Raw genomic sequence first — 20,933 nt, 5'->3', positions numbered from 1 at the left:
TCCATCTCTCTCTTTTTCAGCTCTTTCTCACTTGGGGAGATCTCCAGCTGCCTTCACTCAGCCTCCTGCTGGAGGAGAGTCTGAGAAATGGGCATGTATCTGTCTGATGGATCTGAAGAAGGATCTGGGGCTGCTGGAGCTGGACTGTGTGGACTGTGTGAGAGACTGTGAGCTGCTGACTTTTTGTGTCTGTGTTTTTGTGTGGGACTCTGAGGAATGTGCTGATCTCTACACACTCTACTCTGGACTCTATGCTGGACCTCACCAACCCCTGCCATGGACATGCTTTGGACATACCTTGGGCAAGCACACGTTGAATTTGGGTGTGAATAGGTGTGGGATTGTGAGCAGAGCATTCTGGGCTAAGTTCTGGGATGTGCTATGACGACAGGAGCAGAACATACAGGTGTGTACAATCTACAGTTATATTACTTTTATAGGTAGAAGATGCTAAATGAACCAAGAAACTAATCTACAAGATGTGTCAGAGATCTGTTTTGATTAGACCTAGAAAGCTGTCAATAGCTATTATTAACACTGAAAAGTCTGTCTTTCAGCATTGGATTAAGACTAGCAAAGCCTTACTATTCAGCTACTACATGGAAAATTATGTAAACTGATTTATTCAATTTTTTTTAAGAACGCAGTCCTGCACACACCAGCAGCCTCTGACTATTTAAGGGGTTAATCTTGGTCAAGCTGTTGCTCTAATAGCAACATTAATGTGGCCCATGTACTAGTGACCTACATTCCATATAGAATGATGAAGTAGAGGTGAGACAGATGTGGCTGTTGGAAATGTTAAGCTAGATCTAGTAGTGTTATAACTAGACATTAAGTAATGTGATTGATCTGACAGCGTTGGTTTTTAAAGGTAGGGAAGATGCTGTCTTCTCATATCTGTAACACACAGCTGTAGTAATAAATACGGCACATTCATAAAAGTAATTATTTTTTTTGCATACTTTATCCTAATTGAGAGTTTTCTCATATCATGGAGTTTATTAACCTGATTACTTGGATATATTTTAACTTATGTTACTTTGTAAACGCCTTTTAAAGATGATTTATCACATTTCAGAGCAGAATACTTGTGTTTGAGCATCCTCACATATCTACCAACTACTCATAGTTAGAGAGTTACATAGAACATCGTAAACCTGAAGCAGCTGTGCATGAGCTTTTAAAAGTACTAGAGCTGGGTAATATATTAATATTTTATTGTATCAAGATCAAGATCAAGATCAATTTTCTTATCCTATTGACAATATGCTTTAATGTTGAAATATTGTATTTAAAGAACACTGACCCAACTGTACATTTCATTACAAAGTAGTCTTTGGCTTTCAATACAATACCTGTATAATATCCACTGATATTTTGTGAATTATCATGTGATCTGGGTGCTTTGAGGAACTTACACGATGGGTTGAGTGTAGAATCAAGTAAATTATTAAATTGGTTAATGAATCAAGTGCAAACACGAATCAATGATTCAAAATATTGTTAACAAGCCCGTGGCTTGATATCAGTCTCTGAGCTTGTGTATACACTGCTGCAGGGAAACTCAGAGACGACGCAGAGCTTTCCGCAGACACTGGATTATACTTCAGAACATGAGTTTATGACTGAAAACAGCCAAAGAATGAAGCGGTAAATGGGTCACAGAAAGTTACTGTGAAAGAAACTTTGAACGATCGCTTATTATTGAGTGGAGAGCTGGAGAGCATTAATGGTATGGGGGGGTGGTTGCAGAAAAGTTCACTGCACGCCACTGATTTTGACCATATCGTCCAGCCCTAGTTTCTACCCTTTTATTCAATGCTTAGCACTACAAGGGCATCCAGTACCTTTGGAATGAGTTGGATAAGTGGGCAGAACTAATCAGCTAACACAGGGGTGTACAATGTAAACACACCCACGTTGCCTGATGAGATAAATCTGGTGTGCTGGAGTAGGGCTACCCCCAAATATTGCTGGAGACCAGCACTCCAGGACTGGAGTTGTGCACTCCCTGACCTTATAAACATTATTCAGTAAGTAATGTCATGATATCAAGCAAAAGTTAGTTACCGCAGCAAAAATACCCAGAATTCCAGAAGATATGCTGGATGAGCAGGTGTCCAGTATGGAGTATAGGTGTAAATTCACAACACACGCACATGCATCAGGTTTAGTGAGTGCCCTATTGTTCTTTATAACAGTAAGAACAGCTGTACATCAGTCTGCCTCTGCAGGACTCTTTATTCTATTGTTCAAATCCACATAAAGAACAAAGAAGAGCCCGGCCTCCAATTCACACCTAAACCCTCTCACCTGACCTGTAGTTCACTCATTCAACTACAGACCAACACACTGAACACGAACGCTGGAATTCACACTGAATTCACACTAATATAATACTACACCAACACAACTTTTACCAAACCTAAAAACCTAAATTCAGTGTTTTTTTTGTATTTGTAAAAAGTATGTTGCATTGTAGATTAATATTAAAGTCATACAAACTATGTGTTAAACAAAAAAAGTGTGAAACACACCATATTTTTGGTTAAACAAATATCATCTGCTTAAATGACAGCTTTGCAAATCTTGTCTGGATTTTATCAGTCAGCTTTATGAGGTAGAGTCACCTGGAATGGATGTGCTGAACTTACTAATTACTTGAATTTCTTGCCTCTTAATGTGTTTGAGAGCATCAGTTGTAAAGTTAAAGTTGTGAAGAGGAAGAGTTGAGATATCTAAGTCGAATCCATATTATGGCAAGAACTACTCAACTCAAGTAAAGAAAAAAAATCTTTAAGAAATGAAGGTCAGTCAATCCAAAAAATCAAGTGCAGTCGCAAACACCATCAAATACATTATGATGAAACTGGCTCTCATCAGGACCACACCAGTAAAGAAAGAACAAGAGTTACTTCTGTTGTACAGGATAAGTTTATCAGAATCAGAAACTGCATGTAAACAGCACCCAGATAAGATCCCCCTTAATTAGGGCTGCAACGATTAGTCGATATATTCGACAATGTCGATTATAAAAATGTGTCGACTCCGAATGTTCATTGTCGACTAATCGTTAATTTGCACCACTCACACAGTTTACTCTTGGCAACAGATTCCAGATTTCCTCACTAAATATCATCACTTTCCACATTTAAAGGGCAATGTTCTGGACATTTGAAGGGCATTTAAATACCTTGTTCAGTTGTTTCTATTATTGTAAAGCGAAGACATAGAAAGAAGCTAGAAACAGAACAGCAAACAGAAATGGAGGGCATGGCAGAAATAATCGTTGACTAATCGACTAATCAGAAAAATAATTGCCAGATTAGTCGACTACCAAAATAATCATTAGTTGCAGCCCTAACCTAAATGCAGAGTGTTTTGGTTTGTTTACCACTTTTAATTTACTACATTATTCTTAATGTGTTCCTTTATAGTCTGAATGACTACTATTAATCAAAAAAAAAAAAATCCAAACTTGTATATTTAGTTCATTAAATACATTCAACACAGAACTGTTTTTTCAAGGCAGCTGTAAGTCATTCTTTTTCTTTCACAACAGTAAACAAGTGATTATTTTTTTTCAAAACTTGGGTGCACAAGAAAACAAACTCCTGCTCAGTCTGCCCAGTACAGGACTTTCCATCTTGTAAATGTGAGGCTGGTCAGTTTTTCCAGCTCAAGAGTTTTATAACCTTATATGAGCACACTTTTTAAGGAGTTACATGATAACATTCTCTGTTAATCTGAGTGAGTTAAGAATAAGTAAAACAAATCTTGGATATCTGTATATACAAATGCTTTGGGCTAAACTCCCCAAAAGCAACAGAACATGTCTTTTCCTGTTGCAGTTTTTGGTTAACACAATTTCTTTTTTTGTATTTAGAACTGCTCTAAAAAGTAGAGATGCTACATAAATATTTAATCATTTGTGACATTGTGTATTATGAGATATGTAATGGGTAATACAGTCTGGGTGTGCTGCAAATCATAATCTGGCACACAGGAACATATCCAGGATAAATAAAAGGTTTCAAAAAATGCAATGGCCAAACCATCGTGGCATAGATAAAAAAAAATCTTGTGTCTATAAAGACTTAAAAGTCTCCTTCCACTAAAATATTATAGATCTCTCTGAGTTGTAAATGCATGCTGCATATGAAACTGTTCCTCAACCTCCACTGTCTGCAGATGCTAGTAAAAGAAAATATTCGGAAAAACGAGTCAATCAGGGAAAGCACCCGAGTCTACGTCAACCCGTGAATTAGTATTCATGGCCTCGTCCACCTTGGCTTGCGACCGCCCACAGACACAGCTTAAGTAAGCCAGGCATATCTTGCCAGACAGGAGCTAACAGCGTTGGGAACAACATGGCAGGTCGTTCCTGTGTTATTTGTGCAAATAACACGCCAGTGTAATATGCTTTACCCAGTAGTTCAGAGCTAAGGAACAAATGGTTAGAATTTATCTATGAAATACCACCAGCGAAGTTCAATTGAGATATGTAGGTGTATGTTTAGAACAGTTCTATTTACACTAGTTAAATGTAAGACTCCGGGGTTTTGTTTTACTTTCTGGACCTGGACTACCCACCTCTGTGTGTAACTATAGGTTTACATAGGATCTCCGAAGGATTTCGCATTTTACAGAGACACTTAGACTAGGTCAGTGGCTGAACTGCACTTAGCAGGGCATTACACATGATGTAAAGTAACATATGACATTGTAAAGACTGTTATTAATGTAAAAATGTTTGTCCATCTCGCTGCATCGCAGTGCTGTTAGCCAATCAGAGGTGAGATGATTGCATGTATGAATATTTATGAGCAAGAGCCGCAGTCCTATCGTTTCTCCTCCTCCACCGGACTAAAGCAGCGTTATACCGGATCACTTTTTTTCACAAAAAACAGCTCACATGGAATTCATTTATACTAGAGACCACAACTATACATTTTAAAACAAAAGAAAAAAATGATGGAATGAGACCTTTAAAGCATTCTTCAGAATAATGTTTGATTGCTGCATCTGTAATAGTTGGTTGATTACCACCAAAACACAAAAATTTGATAGATTTTGAGTAGAGACCTACTGCCATTCACTGTAAAAGCAAAAAGGGCTAGCTACAAGAAAATAGAAAATGTATTAGAATTTTTGGCTGCCATAAACAACCATGCACTACAGATCCTACAGGCAGAAGTTAAGCTGAGAAAAAAACGTTTGAAATTTCTTTTGAAAGTCTCTTCATTGGGTTGAGCCTGTTTTTTTTTTTGGCATAAGAATGACCCATTATTTATTTATCCTGGATATATTCCCGGAGTATTCCTTTAACTAGCTCATTCAGATTACATAACACACAAGCACCATTACAGTCCAGCACAAACGCAGTGGTTCCCATCTCCCTCTTCCCACGCTTTACACTCTGGCTTTTCTGACCTAAAAAAGAACCAAAGTGGGTGTTTCACAAAAAAATGGGAATATGGACTATGAGCTGCCCATGCTCCACCTACAAATACATAATTTCTTTATAAATATATATATATATATATATATATATATATATATATATATATATATATATATATATATATATATATATATATATAATGTCATTTACATTTTTTTACATTTACATTTATTTTTGCACAGCCAATGATCCAACCCACTCATTAGGACTTCCTTATCACTAGTGATGCCCCAACACACCAGGAGGGTGACGACTAGCACATACCTCCTCCGACAGATGTGAAGTCAGCCACCACCTTTTTTTGAGCTGCTACTGATGCAGCATTGCCGAATAGCATCACACGCACTTGGAGGAAAGTGCAGCAACTCAGTTCCGATACATCAGCTCACAGATGCCCTGTGCTGTGGACATCACCCTTTAGTGATGTGGGGAGAGAGCGTCATTTACCCACCCGGAGAGAGCAGGGCCAATTTTGCTCCCTCTGAGCACCGGCAGCTTGATGGCAAAGCTGCATGAGCTGGGGTTTGAACCTGTGCCCCAAATACATAACTTCAATTGTTACTGTAGCTAGTGACAAATAAAGAGTATATGTATTTTCTCACTAAATTTCAGAATATTTCACATTTAAATGTCTTCAGGGCATTTAAATTCTACATCCAGTGTTTTTCATCATTTTAAATTGATAAAGAAAGCAAGAAACAGGAGCAGGAGCAATTTACAGGAACCAGAGATATAGGCGTGGCAGAAAAAACGTAACCAATCAACTAATCAGAAAAATAATCAACAGATTAGACTACAAAAATAATCTCTAGTTGCAGCTTTAGTTTAGTCGCATACAACTGATACACTGTACACCTGTGCTGAGCAGTGGGACAGGAAACATTTGGTGTAAGTGTAGCTGCAAATCAAGTAATAGGAAATATGACTAAATAAATGATAGTGTCACCGAATGTTCTGAAGCCATTTAGAGCCTTTTACTTCAGTGTTTAGTCCACAATTTGTGATAGTCTTTATTTTACATCTCATCCTAACCTAAACATCTTAACCATTTTTGAGTGTTTTTTATGTTGGGCTTTTTCCATTTCTGTTTAAATTCCAATGAAACCTATAAAATATTTCAAATTTGTTTCTTTAGAGCACATTGAACATGCTGCTTTTTTTACTGTATGCAAACTTCCAATATTGTTAGGTTAAATTACTGTATTTTTTGCACTATAAAGCGCACCGGATTATGAATTGTATCATCAATAAACATCTATTTTCTGGTCTAGTTTCATACTTAAGGTGCACTGGATTATAAGGCGCATTATGTGACAATAGTAAGGAACAGGGTTGTCATTATGTTTTCCTTATAATTCAGCAGGTCTCACCGTTTGGTGGCCTTCCACTAAAGAAACCCGTGGTTAGCGGCTAATGCCGCCTGACAGTGGTACACTGAAGAACCCTGAGTGTTCCGAATAGCCAGGGCGATATTAGCTAGCGCTTCATCCCACATAGCTTGTTTTCCTGTGGTAAACACACAGACTACAGGCTGATATACTCACCTCTGAACAGCAAAAGAGCTAGCGCTGTGGTTAGCGGGTAATGCTAATGCTGTTCTAGCAGGGCTAGCCAGCAATGTCAGCAGGCCACAGGCTAATAATACTCTTCTCTGAAAGGCGAAAGAGCTAGCGCTTCGCGCGGTTAGTGGCTAATGCTAATATTGCTCTAGTCTCAAGTCTCGGTGCTGGAGAACTAAACTGAAACTCCTGTCTAACTCTGTAGGCTTTACTGCTCCTTATAACCTGACTGGTTAAATTCAAACATAAGGCTCACCGAATTAAAAGGCGCACTGACGATTTTTGGGAAAATTAAAGGAATTTAAATGTGCCCTAAAGTGCAAAAAAATACGGTAATGCAGTTTATTTTTTTATGTCACTGGCAAAGCATCGTAAATGTGACACACTCTTTGTTACTCTGATCTCTGATGTTTAGGTTTGTTTATACCTGCACTGTCATATATAGAAAATATGCTCCCAGGCTTCAGATCTATCATATCATCTGTGTCTGTGTCTCTGAACTTACTCAAAATATCCCAGCACGATCAAACTGCCAGCATTTCTATCCTTATGTTATTTTTGCACAGTAAGAATGTAGGGCAGTCTGTGACATGCCTGTAATGTCTTCAAATAATATTTACTGAGTAAATGCTGATTGGCTGATGATCTAATATGGATTTTTTTCTTCTATACAGCTCACGAGGAGCGCAGTTTGCCACGGTGCAGAATTTACACTAAATCAAGCCAGTTTAACAAGAAATGAGCAAGAACAGGAACAGAGGCCTACATACACCAGTCCCTGAATACAAGTGAACTGCATTATTTATCCGTAGCCTCATACACAATCCCACAACTGGGCCCACAATCAGGCATGCTGACACACTCCAATGTGTCCCAATTCAGGACACACACTCAGTCTCACACCAGCGCATCTACTTAACCCCTTAAAGCACGAGGATTTATGCATGGGTGCATACTTTAATTCTCTCTCTTACATTCTCTATTACTTAAACAATATTTTTAAAGTAGCTACTGATCGTTTAATACTTATTAAATACTTACATTTTCAGTGAGGCTACACAATATTTGAGATTATATTGCTACATATTGTAACTTGAATACTTACACATTGTTTAAAACTTCCAGTCAATTAATAAAAAATAACTAATATTATTTGATTATGTTAATGTCATGATTCATTTATAAACCCAAAAGAACATTTGTGATTGGTCAAAATGCTCATAGTAAAACTACAGTGTGGTCCACTTGTAAAAATGTTTTGATTGTGTAATCCTTTTTAATATAATTTAATGCAAACATTATCACAATTAACACCAATTAAAGTGAAAAGTAATATATTAGTCTATTATAGTAATATATACAGTCCCCTCCAGAAGTATTGGAGCAGTAAGGCTGATCGCTTACTTCTGCTGTAGAGAAAAAAAGGGTTGGTTTTGAATTTAAAAGATTAATATGTGACAAAGGTCAACATTTCAGCTCTTATTTTCGGGCATTTACATCTGGATCTGATGCACAGTTTGTCTAAGCCCACTCATTTTTATTGGGAGCAAAAGTATTTAAACAGATAAACTTAAAATAAATTAAAGTGAATAGGACTTAATGTTTAGTTGCAAATCCTTTGCTTGAAGTAACCTTCTGCATTCTTCTTCTGTAATGCTTTTCTAGGCCGTGTGTTCTGAATCATTATCTTGCTGCATGATGAAGAATCTCCTGATCAGCTTGGTTTCATCTTTCTTTAAATTCACAGACAAAAAGTTCCTGTAGACTTCTGAGTTCACTTTTATCAGCGCAGATTAATGAGGCCGTCCCAGAATAAGCCATGCAAGCTTAAAGCATGACACTACCTCCACTGTGTTTCACAGATGAGTTTGTATGTTTGAGATCATGAGCAGATTCTTTCTTTCTCCACTTTAGCATTTCCATCACATTTGTAGAGATGATTCTTTGTCTAAACAGTCCATAATCAACCCATAGGCTTTTCTCTTTATTCCTTGGTAATTTCCAGCATGGTCTTCCTATTTGCCTTGTAAATAGTGTTTTTTATCTTGTGGTGAAGCCTCTGTATTTTTGTTTTTAAAGTCTTCTGTGAACAAAAGATTATGATACCTTCACTCCTGGCCTCTGGATTTTTTGCTGATGTCACTAACATTTGTTTTAGTTTCTTTTCTGTCATTAACTACTGCAGTTTTCCTTGGTCTACCAGTACATCATCTGTTATTTAGTACACCAGTGACAACTTTCTTCTTTAGGACACTTCAATCTGTTGTTCTGGCTATAGACAACATTTGTGCAGTGTCTCTGATTGATTTTCTATCTTCTCTCAGCTTCACGGTTGCTTGTTTTTAACCCATAGACAGCTTTATGTTTGTTTAAATAATCAATGTAACAGGACACACCTGGGCAACAAAAAAAACTCTTCACAGTCACATGTTCCAATACTTTGCACACAATAAAAATGAGTGGGTTCAGACAGAAGGTATTATCTTCCGAAGTGGGTATCAGATCCATATGTAAATACCTGGAAATAATGAAATGTGAGTCTTTTGTGTCATTTTAATCTTTTAATTCAAACTCAAGTGTTTTTAGTCTACAGCAGAAATAAAGGGATTGACCTCACTGTTCCAATACTTTTGGAGGGCACTGTACGTGGCATGGCCAGCAACAGCTTATTTGCATAGAAGTGACAGAGCCCTTAAGTAGCTCAGAGGTACACTTTTCATAATTGTACCCTCAAAGGTATAATATTGCTCTTTACAGGGTCAGATGTGTTCCCTCTGAAGTGCAAAGTCTTTCCTAACAGCAGGAAGTACAGATTTATACCATTTTACCAGTCAAAAGGTACATTACAATTCTGTATCACTGTACTAACAAACAATACATATTTTAAAAATACATTTTTCATTTGAAAGCCAGACAGTTTTGCATCAAGTTCTTGACACATATTCAGTTGATGATTATGTTTAAAATCTTTATAATCTTCACTGGTACAAAAATGACTTTCACTTAATGGTACTCTGTTGTCCCAGAGTCAAGTCCCAGAGTCCCAGAGACAAGTTTTGTACTATTTTTAGCACAAATCTATACTTACTTTTCTTATTGTGTATATTCTAACTTGTATAAAAAGAGGTACAATATGTCCCCTTCAAATCAGCCTGTCTGGAGGATGCCTACTCCTCTACCATCACTGGTTCATGCCCCACTAACAGCTGAGATATGCCACTAATTAGAACATACAGTATCTGTAGTTATGATAGCCCTGGCATTTATGACCCTACAGTCCCACAGGACGCCACAATCCGTCCCTCAGCATGTGGCCCTCCATCATCAGCCAGTCATAGGTCACATAAGGAAACAATGAGCTGAATTCTGGGTCAAGCGATAACTTTTTAATATATGTAATTTAAATGAAACACTGTGGATTACACTTAATTTTACACTGATGAACACTAAGTCAGTTGTGTTGTTTTAGTAAAGTTTTAGTAAGTTGTTTGGTCACTGAAACCTTGGTACACCTATACTGTTCCACTGGCATTCTCTATTTGCAAAAGTCCTGCAATATGAAAGGCACTAAAATCCTTGTTTTTTGTGATTTATTTGATAATTTGAGATACCATCCTACCACTTTTTGTAGTGGTAGTATGGTATTGGAGTTTAGTTTTTCAGCCCTCTGTCTCTGTTTTCAGTATTGCAGTTAAAAAGATCAGTTATCATAAATAATATTGCGTTTACATTGGGCTCTGGATCATAATGACAGTTTAGGGACCAGGTCGGGCTCGGGCAGAATGTGCACAGGCTCAGATAGAGTCAGGCTGGATTTTTTTGGGCCTGATCTTCATGTCTGTAAATGTTATAAAACTGATGTCTGTTGTCATTGTAGGGCTGGGTGATGTGGGTATACTCAAATCTCAGTATACATAAAAGAAATGACAGAAAAAGAAACCTTAACAATGTATGATACAAGAGTATCACTGTTTTTTTAGCTTGTTAATATCTGTGTGGTATGTAACTGATTCAGCAAACTGCACTGAATTCTGCTGCATGAGATAAAGAAGTAAACTTCATGCTAATCCTTTAATTGTGAGGTTTTTACAATACAATTTGTGTCATGCTGTCAGAAAATTGTCCACACAGAGGACTCATGCACACTCTTTTTACAAAATGGTAACTTGGTCATTTTGTATATTTTGTACAAAACAGTATTAACTAAAGAGATACATATAATAACAACAGCCCTAAATGGTACTTACTCATATTATCAATTACCTTAGAAAAATTAAGAGACCACTTCAGTTTCTGAATCAGTTTCTCTGATTTTGCTACTTCTAGGTATATGTTTAAATAAAATGAACATTGGTGTTTTATTCTATAAAATACAGATAACATTTCTCCCAAATTCCAAATAAAAATATTCATGAGAAATGGCTGAAATAACAAAAAAGATGCAGAGCTTTCAGACATCAAATAATGCAAATAAAACAAGTTCATATTCATAAAGTTTGAAGAAAAGTTGCTTTTGCAGTTCAAGCTGTTTAGCTTGGTTTTGATCCTCCATCTTCCTCCTTATTATATTCCAGAGGTTTTTAATTTGGTAAAAATAAAGAAACTCCTCATTTTTAGGTAGTCTCATTTTTTTTGCATAAAGGGGCAATTTATAGTCTTTGGATTGTTTTGAGCAGTGACATGCAGTTAATACAGTGGTACACCTTGATTGGTTAGTACCGCCGTCGGTCAGATAAGAGTCCTGTATCAACTGAACAACACAGACTAATTCTTTGAATTAGTTGCTGTTTTTTATTTTAGGTAATGTTTAACATATGCTTACACTTACAATATTTATAATATATATTTTCTGATTAAAAATGATGTAATTATTACATCCCCTTATTGTCACCTCTTCTCGGAAGGGTTAGAAGGGGCTTACTGCACACCACTAGTTTTAAGGTTATTCATGCAGAAAAATAATTCCACACCCTATATCCGAATTTATGTTGGTCTTTTTTTACCCCGGTGTTAAATGGCGTTTCTCTGCCATTTCTTCAAACTTTTGCGAGCAGCTTTGTGTCCTGCACTCACTTTTTTTTCATGCTAAAGCTTTAAGATGGGAAGTGGACGGGGGTGTAAAATTATGTATAATTGCATGTTTACCCTACAACCATATCTGTGTGGGTGGCCCTGTGGGAGACTTTGTTTAAATGAATAAATACGATTACTGGGGATCATGTTATTCACTGCCTTAGACTTGTCTTGTGTATAGCATCCAAACATTCTCATCAAAGTGCTTAAAGACAGAGCTTGTGCACACTATAATTTTCTCCATCTGCATTACAGGGGAAAAAGGAACCGGCAGTATATGTCAATTGCGGTTCAGCACATGCTCACTGCACCATATTCCTGATGTAATATGGCTACGTCATACGTAATTTCACAGTTGTCACAGGTAACAGAAGTTCATTTCCAGGCTGTTCTTTGAGGTTGTGAGATTACTGTATGCAGAGGAAATGAACGTTTATTATTGTTTTGTGTTTTTTTGCTTGCGGCACTTTTGTTCTGCACTGCCTCAGTGAGGGAACGACCTTCAGGTGAGAAGCTTCAGTCTTCAGGCTTGCGGCACTGTGGACAACCATTAGTTCTGCTTCATTCACACCAAGGACGAACATTGAGGTGTTCTTTATTATTATTTTTTTTCTTTAAAGCAATACAATAGAAAGACAATAAAACATACTTCATGAAGTCAGAGTGGAAAAAGCTGACCATCCTACTGTTTTTCTTGTTTTTTAGTGAGCGGATTCTTCTGTTTCTTACCGGTAGATCTTTGCGAACTGACTGCAGCACCATAGCACGCAGCAATCGTCACCAAGAAGGTAAATATAAATGCTCCTTTCAAATACGTGCATGCCCTTATCTACAAATTACCAAACCAGCAAAAGAAGAACGACAAAAGGAAGGGGCGATTAAATTTTTTCTAAGGCTCTGTGTTGTCATATGGTTGGGAGAGATAAGAGAAAAAATCAATTAACTCTCATAAAACTTGCGTGCCTGTCAAGACTGTAAATTGAATTTTTGTGTAGTTGTATTTTACCTTGCAATTTTTGACAAGAGGGTTGTTGTAACCCCATCGCTTATTGCCAAAAGGTTGCTTTGCAGCTGTAAAAGCATAAAAAATGATTAGGCTTTCATAAACGCTACAAAAAAAATCACTGGCATGAAAGGCAAAATGCGGTGCCGGTTGAGCGCTAATGTTCTAAAAAACAGAGGGGAGGGAGCAAAAAAAAAATCCCAGTAAAATAGAGAGTCCCTTTTGGCAGGCACCAGCCCCCTGTGCCTCATCTGTCAGAACGTCATGCTTGCTCGCTTGGTTCAATTCTCATTTCGCTCTTTATCGCAGACCAGTGGAGCCTGTGCTGAGGAATTATCTGCGGCGAAGACCTGCGCCGGACTGATAGGGAGCCGCAGAGCGAGGAATTGGAGGGCCACCGCAAGGTGAGAGTCGGTCGAGGGGAAGGGGAGCTGGAGGCTGGACTCCCGCAATGCCTTCGTCCACCATGCAGATGCTCGCCTTCATCCTGGCGTTGCTGGGGGTCCTGGGTGCCACCGTGGCCACTCTGCTCCCCAACTGGAAGGTGAGCGCAGACGTGGGCTCCAACATTATGACGGCGATCTCGCAGATGCAAGGGCTTTGGATGGACTGCACGTGGTACAGTACTGGAGTGTTCAGCTGTACGCTCAAGTACTCTGTGCTAGCCTTGCCTGCTTATCTCCAGACCGCACGCACCACGATGGTCCTCTCTTGCATGCTGGCCACTTTTGGACTCTGTCTGGCTGCCTTGGGGCTAAAATGTACCCACTGGGGTGGCAGCCACCGCTCCAAAGGACACACAGCCATAGCTGCAGGGGCTTGCTTCGTCATTGCTGGAGTCTTGTGCCTTGTTCCTGCATCCTGGTTCACCAACGAGGTCATCACCACCTTCTTGGACTCTAAGGTTCCTAAGAGCAGCAAATACGAGCCAGGGGGAGCTGTTTATGTTGCATTTGTTTCAGCAGGGTTCTTCTTAGCCGGAGGTGTGATCTTCTGCTTGTCGTGCCCACGAAGAAGAAACGGTCCATTGGATTCTGTCTCGTCCCACCCCGACAAGCTATTACACCAGCAGCATGAGCAGATAGCCAACGACCGGGACAAACAAAAGCAGCGGCGAGAACAGCAAAGCCAGACAGAGCCACAGGAGCAACAACACAAAGAGAAAACTGCACACCAGGACAAGCTCCAGGTGGACGGACTGCAGCCGGACCAGCCCAAGCCAGAGAAGCCTCAACCGGAGCAGGAGCAGCAGCAGCAGTACTACTCGCCGTCCAGAAACAGTCCAAGAAACAGTCCAAGAAACAGTCCAAGAAACAGAGCCCAAGACGTCAAGGCCGTCTACAGCTTGCAGGACTATGTGTGATGACCCAAAGGCAGGTAAAACCCACGGAAAATGGATGCTGTGGCAGGGCTGTCTCTCTTTGTGAGGAGGAGAAAAATAAGCAGCAGGAGCAGCAGGAGAAGGAGGAGGAGGAGTAATGACTTTGACTGTGTTATCTCCCCCTCTCATCAGTTCTTTTGCCTACTGCAAGCATAAGCTGGGGGTAGCTCCGCCGCCTTGGATCAGGAAAGAACCGGGTATCCTCGGGCAAAAGCACAGAAAACGCTCAGTGCTGCAGTGAGCATTAAAAGAGAATACGAAAGAGAGAGAGAGAAAATGAGGCTATTCTGCACAAATGCAGCAAATTTTAAAAGTTCTAAGGAACGCTGCTTTTTGGTTGTTAGAAGAGAGGCTGTTACTTACCAAAGGTTTGAACTCTGCATGAAAATAGCTGCCCAACATTCAGCTGGAAAACAAAATAAAACTTCACATTTTTGCATTGATCACATTTAGAATTCAGTTTAGTACCATTCTGCCTGTGCTTGCTTGCTCTAGCTTGTGAATAATACAACAAAATGCTTAGTAAATACAAGAACAACACAGGCAATTTAAGCTTTAAACTCAGGCCTAAGGGCATGCTTCACACCGTTTGAAAAACAGTGCATACAGAATAATAAAGTGCACAAAATCATAATTTCCATGAAAAGAACACACAATGTCCAGTCCATATTTTCCAAAGAGGCAGACAAAGCAGCACAGATCATCTGAGGTAATTACGCTCTTTGCTTTCCCATTAGGTTTCGCTCCGGATGGGTGCACACTGCTCATTTATTGCTAGCAAACGCAGATGCGTATGTGTGTGTGAGAGAGTGCACATACACACACACACACACAAGCATTTTCTACCCTCCCTCCCACTCTTGCTGCGAGGGTAATAGGGTCTTGCACCCAATCATCTTTACTGTGTGTGACTGCCTGTCATTGCTGCAGCTACCGCACTAGACACTGTTCTGGGGCCAGCGGGACGCTGTTTTGTCCCTCATGAACGGAACAGGACAGAGGAGACCCGTGTCCCATCAGGCGAAAGCCTCAGGAGAGACAGGCCTCCCTGCTGGCCAGCAACTGGACCCCTCACAGACTCAGCAGAACCATTTTGTGGCCATTTACTGACAGCCATTTCAAACGAGTCACGGTTTACAGAGAAAAAGAATGTATTTTCATCACTTCACCTTCACAGGGACAATGAATCTTTCATCTCTGCTTGTCTGCACTACTCATGCTGCTCTTAAAGTAATGGTTTGGCTAAGAATTGAATTGACAATTTCCTGGGGTCGTATATAAACAGTAGATGACTTACAATGATGACATGTTGGTTGTCTGCAGTTTGCATCTTTAGTTTTCCACTGGAGCTTTAATTCTAGGGTAGCTAACAGATAATGAGCATCTGCAACACACAGTTATCTATACAATTTACAAAAAATATGGACAACATTAAGGCTTCATATACTGTACTGTTAAAATATTTCAATTTCCAACTGTTTATACATTTCATTAATGGTAAGGACAAACCTATTCTTACACAATGAACCATTGTCTTTACTGTTTTCTTTATGTGTTATGTGTTCTTTCTTATGCCATTTCTTATACTCACATACTCAATACATCACTATAACAGTTAATGGATTAAAAGCTCTGACACAGGGCTTAAAATAGGGATGAGATTTATTTTTTTCCCAAAACTTCCTTACATTTGCTGTTTTCTACAAAATATCGCACTCCACATTTATTTGAATAATCTAGCCAGGGATGTACGATCTAAGTAGGGCCGTCCCATATGCAAAAAATATTGCATCATGATATTTAAAGACATTTTCATGATGCACAATATGTATCATGACACACTGGCATACAGACAAAATGCATCAGTAGATGCATCAGATTCTCAAATTTAAAATCTCTATTCAGACACACTACCTCATGTAGTATAATGATATTTATTTGAAATGTGCATTCAGTTAAACTGCACTAATTATAATATTTGTAAAGAAAGTGTAAGTAAGTGTAGCTGTCAGAAAATTCGCCAGTGTTAAATCACCACTGTTAGTATTAAAATTTACACTCTCAGTGTTCATTTAACATTTAATAAAACAGTGTTGATTAAATACTGGAGAATTTACTGTGTTGGCAATGATGAGGTCAACAAAATATTAGTATTTTTTGTATCACAATAACAAAATGTTATGTATTCATCACTGCCAGAAATCTCATTAGAAATCACAGACACAGCGCAGACACAGATAGTGTAAGCTTATAACAGTCTGACTAAATTAGACCACATTTTATATGAAGACTAAATCTCAATCAAAAGGATCAATACTACACAATGCTTCAATAACGCAAAAATAAAGAAGCAAACTTCAGAGACCAATCATGTCCTGCCTGACTGACACCATTTGTGGAAAGTGTTCATTTGTTTTTTAGTCAAACCATCGTATAAACAGTCTACAGGGATGGCAATAATGCTGTTTCTTTACTTGTCTTGCATCTGGACACAGATTCATTCAGAAAATAGTTTTACTAAAAATATTTGTTTTCAACACCATCGACCACGAGACGTTGCAGCCAAAGATGGACATCCTCTGCTATATATATCACTAAAACCTTCATGAAATTTTAAGAAGAGACGATTGTTCAGAAAACTTAAAAGCACTGTGTCCTGCCTCCTTTCTCTCTACTTGTATGCTTAAAATAAAATACTGCTAAGCTGCTAAAGGCAAAACCCCAAGCATTCATAAATTACATTACATTTTAATAGCAGCTGATGTTTTATTAAAGCTGTTCTTATGCTTGAACTCTGAATGATCATTCCATCACAAATCAGGGAATACATACAATGATGAAAGCGATGATCTGAATTTGTGTAATTCAAATGTTTCTGCAACTTTCTAATATAAAGATTATAAGACATGTTATACTGTTTTGCCTTTTATTGACTTTCTCTTGACAGTGACTGTAACATACTGTATTCATGTGGAAATGGTAAATATATCTAAATCTTATTACTTCTATCACTGATATTGTATGAAGAAAATCAGCCATAACATTAAAGCCAACTCCAAAATAATAGTTCATTTTAACAGTCATGGATAACGTACACTCAAATTATATACAGCAAAAAAATATATACCACCAATATTTATTATTTTAAAATTACCAGTTACTTCACAGTGCTTATTTTAATTTACATTTACAATTACTGTTGTAATTTTTTTTTTGGAATCAGGAAATAAGTTAGCTTTTCCACACATCAGTTACAAATTTATCCTGAGTAAAATGGTGGCTCAACAGTGAACACCCTTAACCAACTTCCAGCCCAACACCACAACTAAATCCCAGTAATATAAATAAACAAATTTAACACACAGACAACCCCCCACAAACAATCTAATGCCCCCGAATAACCTCCAACAGAAAAGAAAGGTGGCCACAGAGCATGCTGGGAGCATTCTTGATGGGTTTTCTGTCCTATTTTCTACCCAATTTGGAAGGCCAATTACTCATTTCACTCAATAGGGCCCCCCTCATTACTAATGCTCCCAACAATAGCAGGGTAAAGATTAGCGAATGCCTCCTCCAACATGTTAGGCCAAGCTGATGCAGCATTACTGGGTAGCCAATGTTTATAAAAATAAAGGTGCTGTAACCCAGTTCTCATACATCAGCTGTCCAACATCACCTTTACAGTAATGTGGGGAGAGAATGCCATTTACCCACACAGAGAGAGGCAGCAGCATGATCCAAGATTCAAACCTACGATCCTTAGATCATTGAGAGAGCACCTTACTCCACTGGACCACTCTGAGTGCCCGTTTATGATGTTTTAACAAATAAAACATCTGTGGATGTTAAGACAACTTCCTGGGGGGAAAAAATTATACTGTGACTTAAGTTATCACTATGAATTCTACTGTGTAGGTACTGACCACTACATACCAGAAAATCCTACAGGCCATTCTAGAACTCTTCTGACAAAGTCTTTTGGCCTAATTTCACCTCTTATAGGATTTAATGTTATGGCTGACTTGTGTAACAGTGTACAAGGTTCTTGCGGGAAAAAGAAAATATACAGCTCTGGAAAAAAATAAGAGACCGCTTAATGATGAAGTTTTTCCTTGATTTTACCAAATTGAAAACCTCTGGAATATAATTAAGAGGAAGATGGATGATCACAAGCCATCAAACCAAACTGAACTGCTTGAATTTTTGCACCGGGAGTGGCATAAAGTTATTGTGTAAGACTGGTTGGGGAGAACATGCTAAGATGCATTAAAACTGTGATTATAAACAGGGTTATTCCACTAAATGTTTTCTTTGCATTATTTGATACTTTGCATCTTTTTTGTTAAAAAACTATTTTTAATTTTCCGCAAATAAATGCTCTAAATGACAATATTTTTATTTGGAATTTGGGAGAATCAGAGAAACTGATTCAGAAACTGAGGTGCTCTCTTATTTATTATCTTTTTTCTTCTTATGTACAGTACAATGCAAGGGTTTGGGGACCTTTGGTCAAATTACATGCAAACGTAAAATACTGGTACATATCCCCTACACTGCTCATTTAAATTCACACAATGACTGTTTTGCTGTATGCTATTATGTTACTACCTGAGCACACTTTTTCAGTTTCATATGTGCCAAACAAAACAAAACTAAAGCACCCTGAAGACAGTCTTCAACCGAACTTCTTATTCCCATGACAATCAGGAACCATCTAGGATGCTAATAAGGAAAAACTTTCGAACGAACCAGGCTAAAAAGAGGGATCCCATTCTATTTGAGGCAACACCAGGAGAAATGGAGAACAGAGTTAGAGATTACACTATGAAGATGATGTGAGTCTTTAATAATGATTAAGAGGATTAGGTGGATTTAGTCAACTGCTTAAAAAGGTAATACATTTGTAATATAATCAAGAATAGTGTGTAGAATAAGCAGTACAGTATTTGGAGATTCTATTAACTATTCTTTCCTAACGTCAAATAAATAAATAAATAGCACAAAAAATTTAGAACGCTTATGCAGTATGTTACAATGGTGCTTGAAAGTCTGTGAACCCTTTAGAATTTTCTATATTTCTGCATAAATATGAGCTAAAATATTATCACATTTTCACACAAGTCCTAAAGGTAGATAAAGAGACTTTATCCTTTTTTCCTTTTTCCTTTTATTCCTTTTTATTACTTTTTAATATTGTTACACCTTAGCCCATGTCTGTCTTCTGTTTCTGCCTTATTTTGTCTCTTGTGCTCCTGCCCCTCTGTTTACCTGTCATGTTTCCCAGCCATGTGCTTGTGTTGTTGTTTTTTTTGTACCTGTCTCCACCCTAGCTCCACCCCAGCCCTGCCCTAGCTATTTAGTGTTCTCACCTGTGTCTTGTCTGTAACCCCGCCCCCTCGTCATCCTAGCCCAGGTGTTTCTCACTCTCCTCATGTATTTAAGCCCGTCTGTTTGAATGTTCAGTGTCGAGTCTTTTGTATTTTGTATTTTGTATGCTGTATCTTTGTATCCCTGCAGTCCGTTTGTATCCTAGTCTTAGTTTCTTAGTCTGTGTTTCTTGTATCCTTGTCTTAGTTTCTTAGTCAGTGTTTCTCAGTTTATATTTATCCTAGCCTTGTTTTTTTTGTATGTTTTTTGCGTTACCCGCGTTTTGTTTATTGTTTTATTTTATCTTGTTTGTTTAATAAAGTATATATTGCACTTACGTCCATCCCTCCGTCTCCCGCGTAACAAATATTATATTTTTTGGGGAGCAATGGCTTTATCCTTGCATTGTTGTTCAGCGTATCCTGATGGTGATTTCATAAACATTAACATTAGCCAATAAGAGAGAGGCCTTCAGTTGCTTAGAAGTTACCCTGGGGTCCTTTGTGACCTCACTAACTGTTACACGTCTTGCTTTTGGAGTGATCTTTATTGGTCGACCATTCCTGCGGAGGGTAACAATGCTCTTGAATTTCCTCCATTTGTACACAAAAAAATTGGATGACATTTTAGGTCACATTTATGCAGAAATATAGAACATTCTAAAGGGTTCACATACTATTTTGTTTTCTATATCAGTTGTTGTAACATTAATATATTGCAAATGCAGCAATATATGTTTTTACATATTTACACAAAATAATTTAATTAAACCAGGGGTACCCAAACTCGAATATACTGTACATTGTATCTGCTAGGTGTTAAATACCTTTATTCCTCATTTCTGAAAGGACCATATTAGGGCTCTGTATGATGGTGAAGTTGTTCATGCTGTTTCTGGAGAGTGTGTTGTCAGTATTCATGATTAAAGTACAAGCCTGTACCAATGAACATTCTGTCTGTTTCTTCTTTTTATTCTTCAGCTTCAGCTCGTATTAAAGGGAACTGTCTAACACTTGAATAGCTTCTCTGCAAGGCCTGCTGACAGCAAAATTATAAGGTCTTTAGAGAACATCTTTCAAAAGA

At 38.1% G+C, this 20,933-nt stretch overlaps 1 protein-coding gene across 2 annotated transcripts; it reads left to right on the top strand.

Moving 5' to 3' along the window:
* The first annotated feature begins 18 nt into the window (after positions 1–18).
* LOC103030598 (claudin-20) lies at positions 19–19,480 on the top strand. Of its 2 annotated transcripts, XM_007255431.4 has the most exons (5): positions 19–406; positions 12,355–12,463; positions 12,588–12,687; positions 12,805–12,887; positions 13,412–19,480. In XM_007255431.4, exon 5 carries the CDS (start codon positions 13,554–13,556, stop codon positions 14,463–14,465), a length of 912 nt encoding a protein of 303 aa, XP_007255493.2. In that variant the 5' UTR covers positions 19–406; positions 12,355–12,463; positions 12,588–12,687; positions 12,805–12,887; positions 13,412–13,553; the 3' UTR covers positions 14,466–19,480. The 2 variants fall into 2 exon arrangements, with proteins under 2 accessions (XP_007255493.2, XP_022540482.2); XM_022684761.2 differs by lacking the exon at positions 12,355–12,463.
* Positions 19,481–20,933: the final 1,453 nt, after the last annotated feature.

Source organism: Astyanax mexicanus, chromosome 1 (genome assembly GCF_023375975.1).
Source record: "Astyanax mexicanus isolate ESR-SI-001 chromosome 1, AstMex3_surface, whole genome shotgun sequence".
Taxonomy (NCBI): Eukaryota; Metazoa; Chordata; class Actinopteri; order Characiformes; family Acestrorhamphidae; genus Astyanax; species Astyanax mexicanus.
This window is presented reverse-complemented; position numbering and strand designations above follow the sequence as displayed.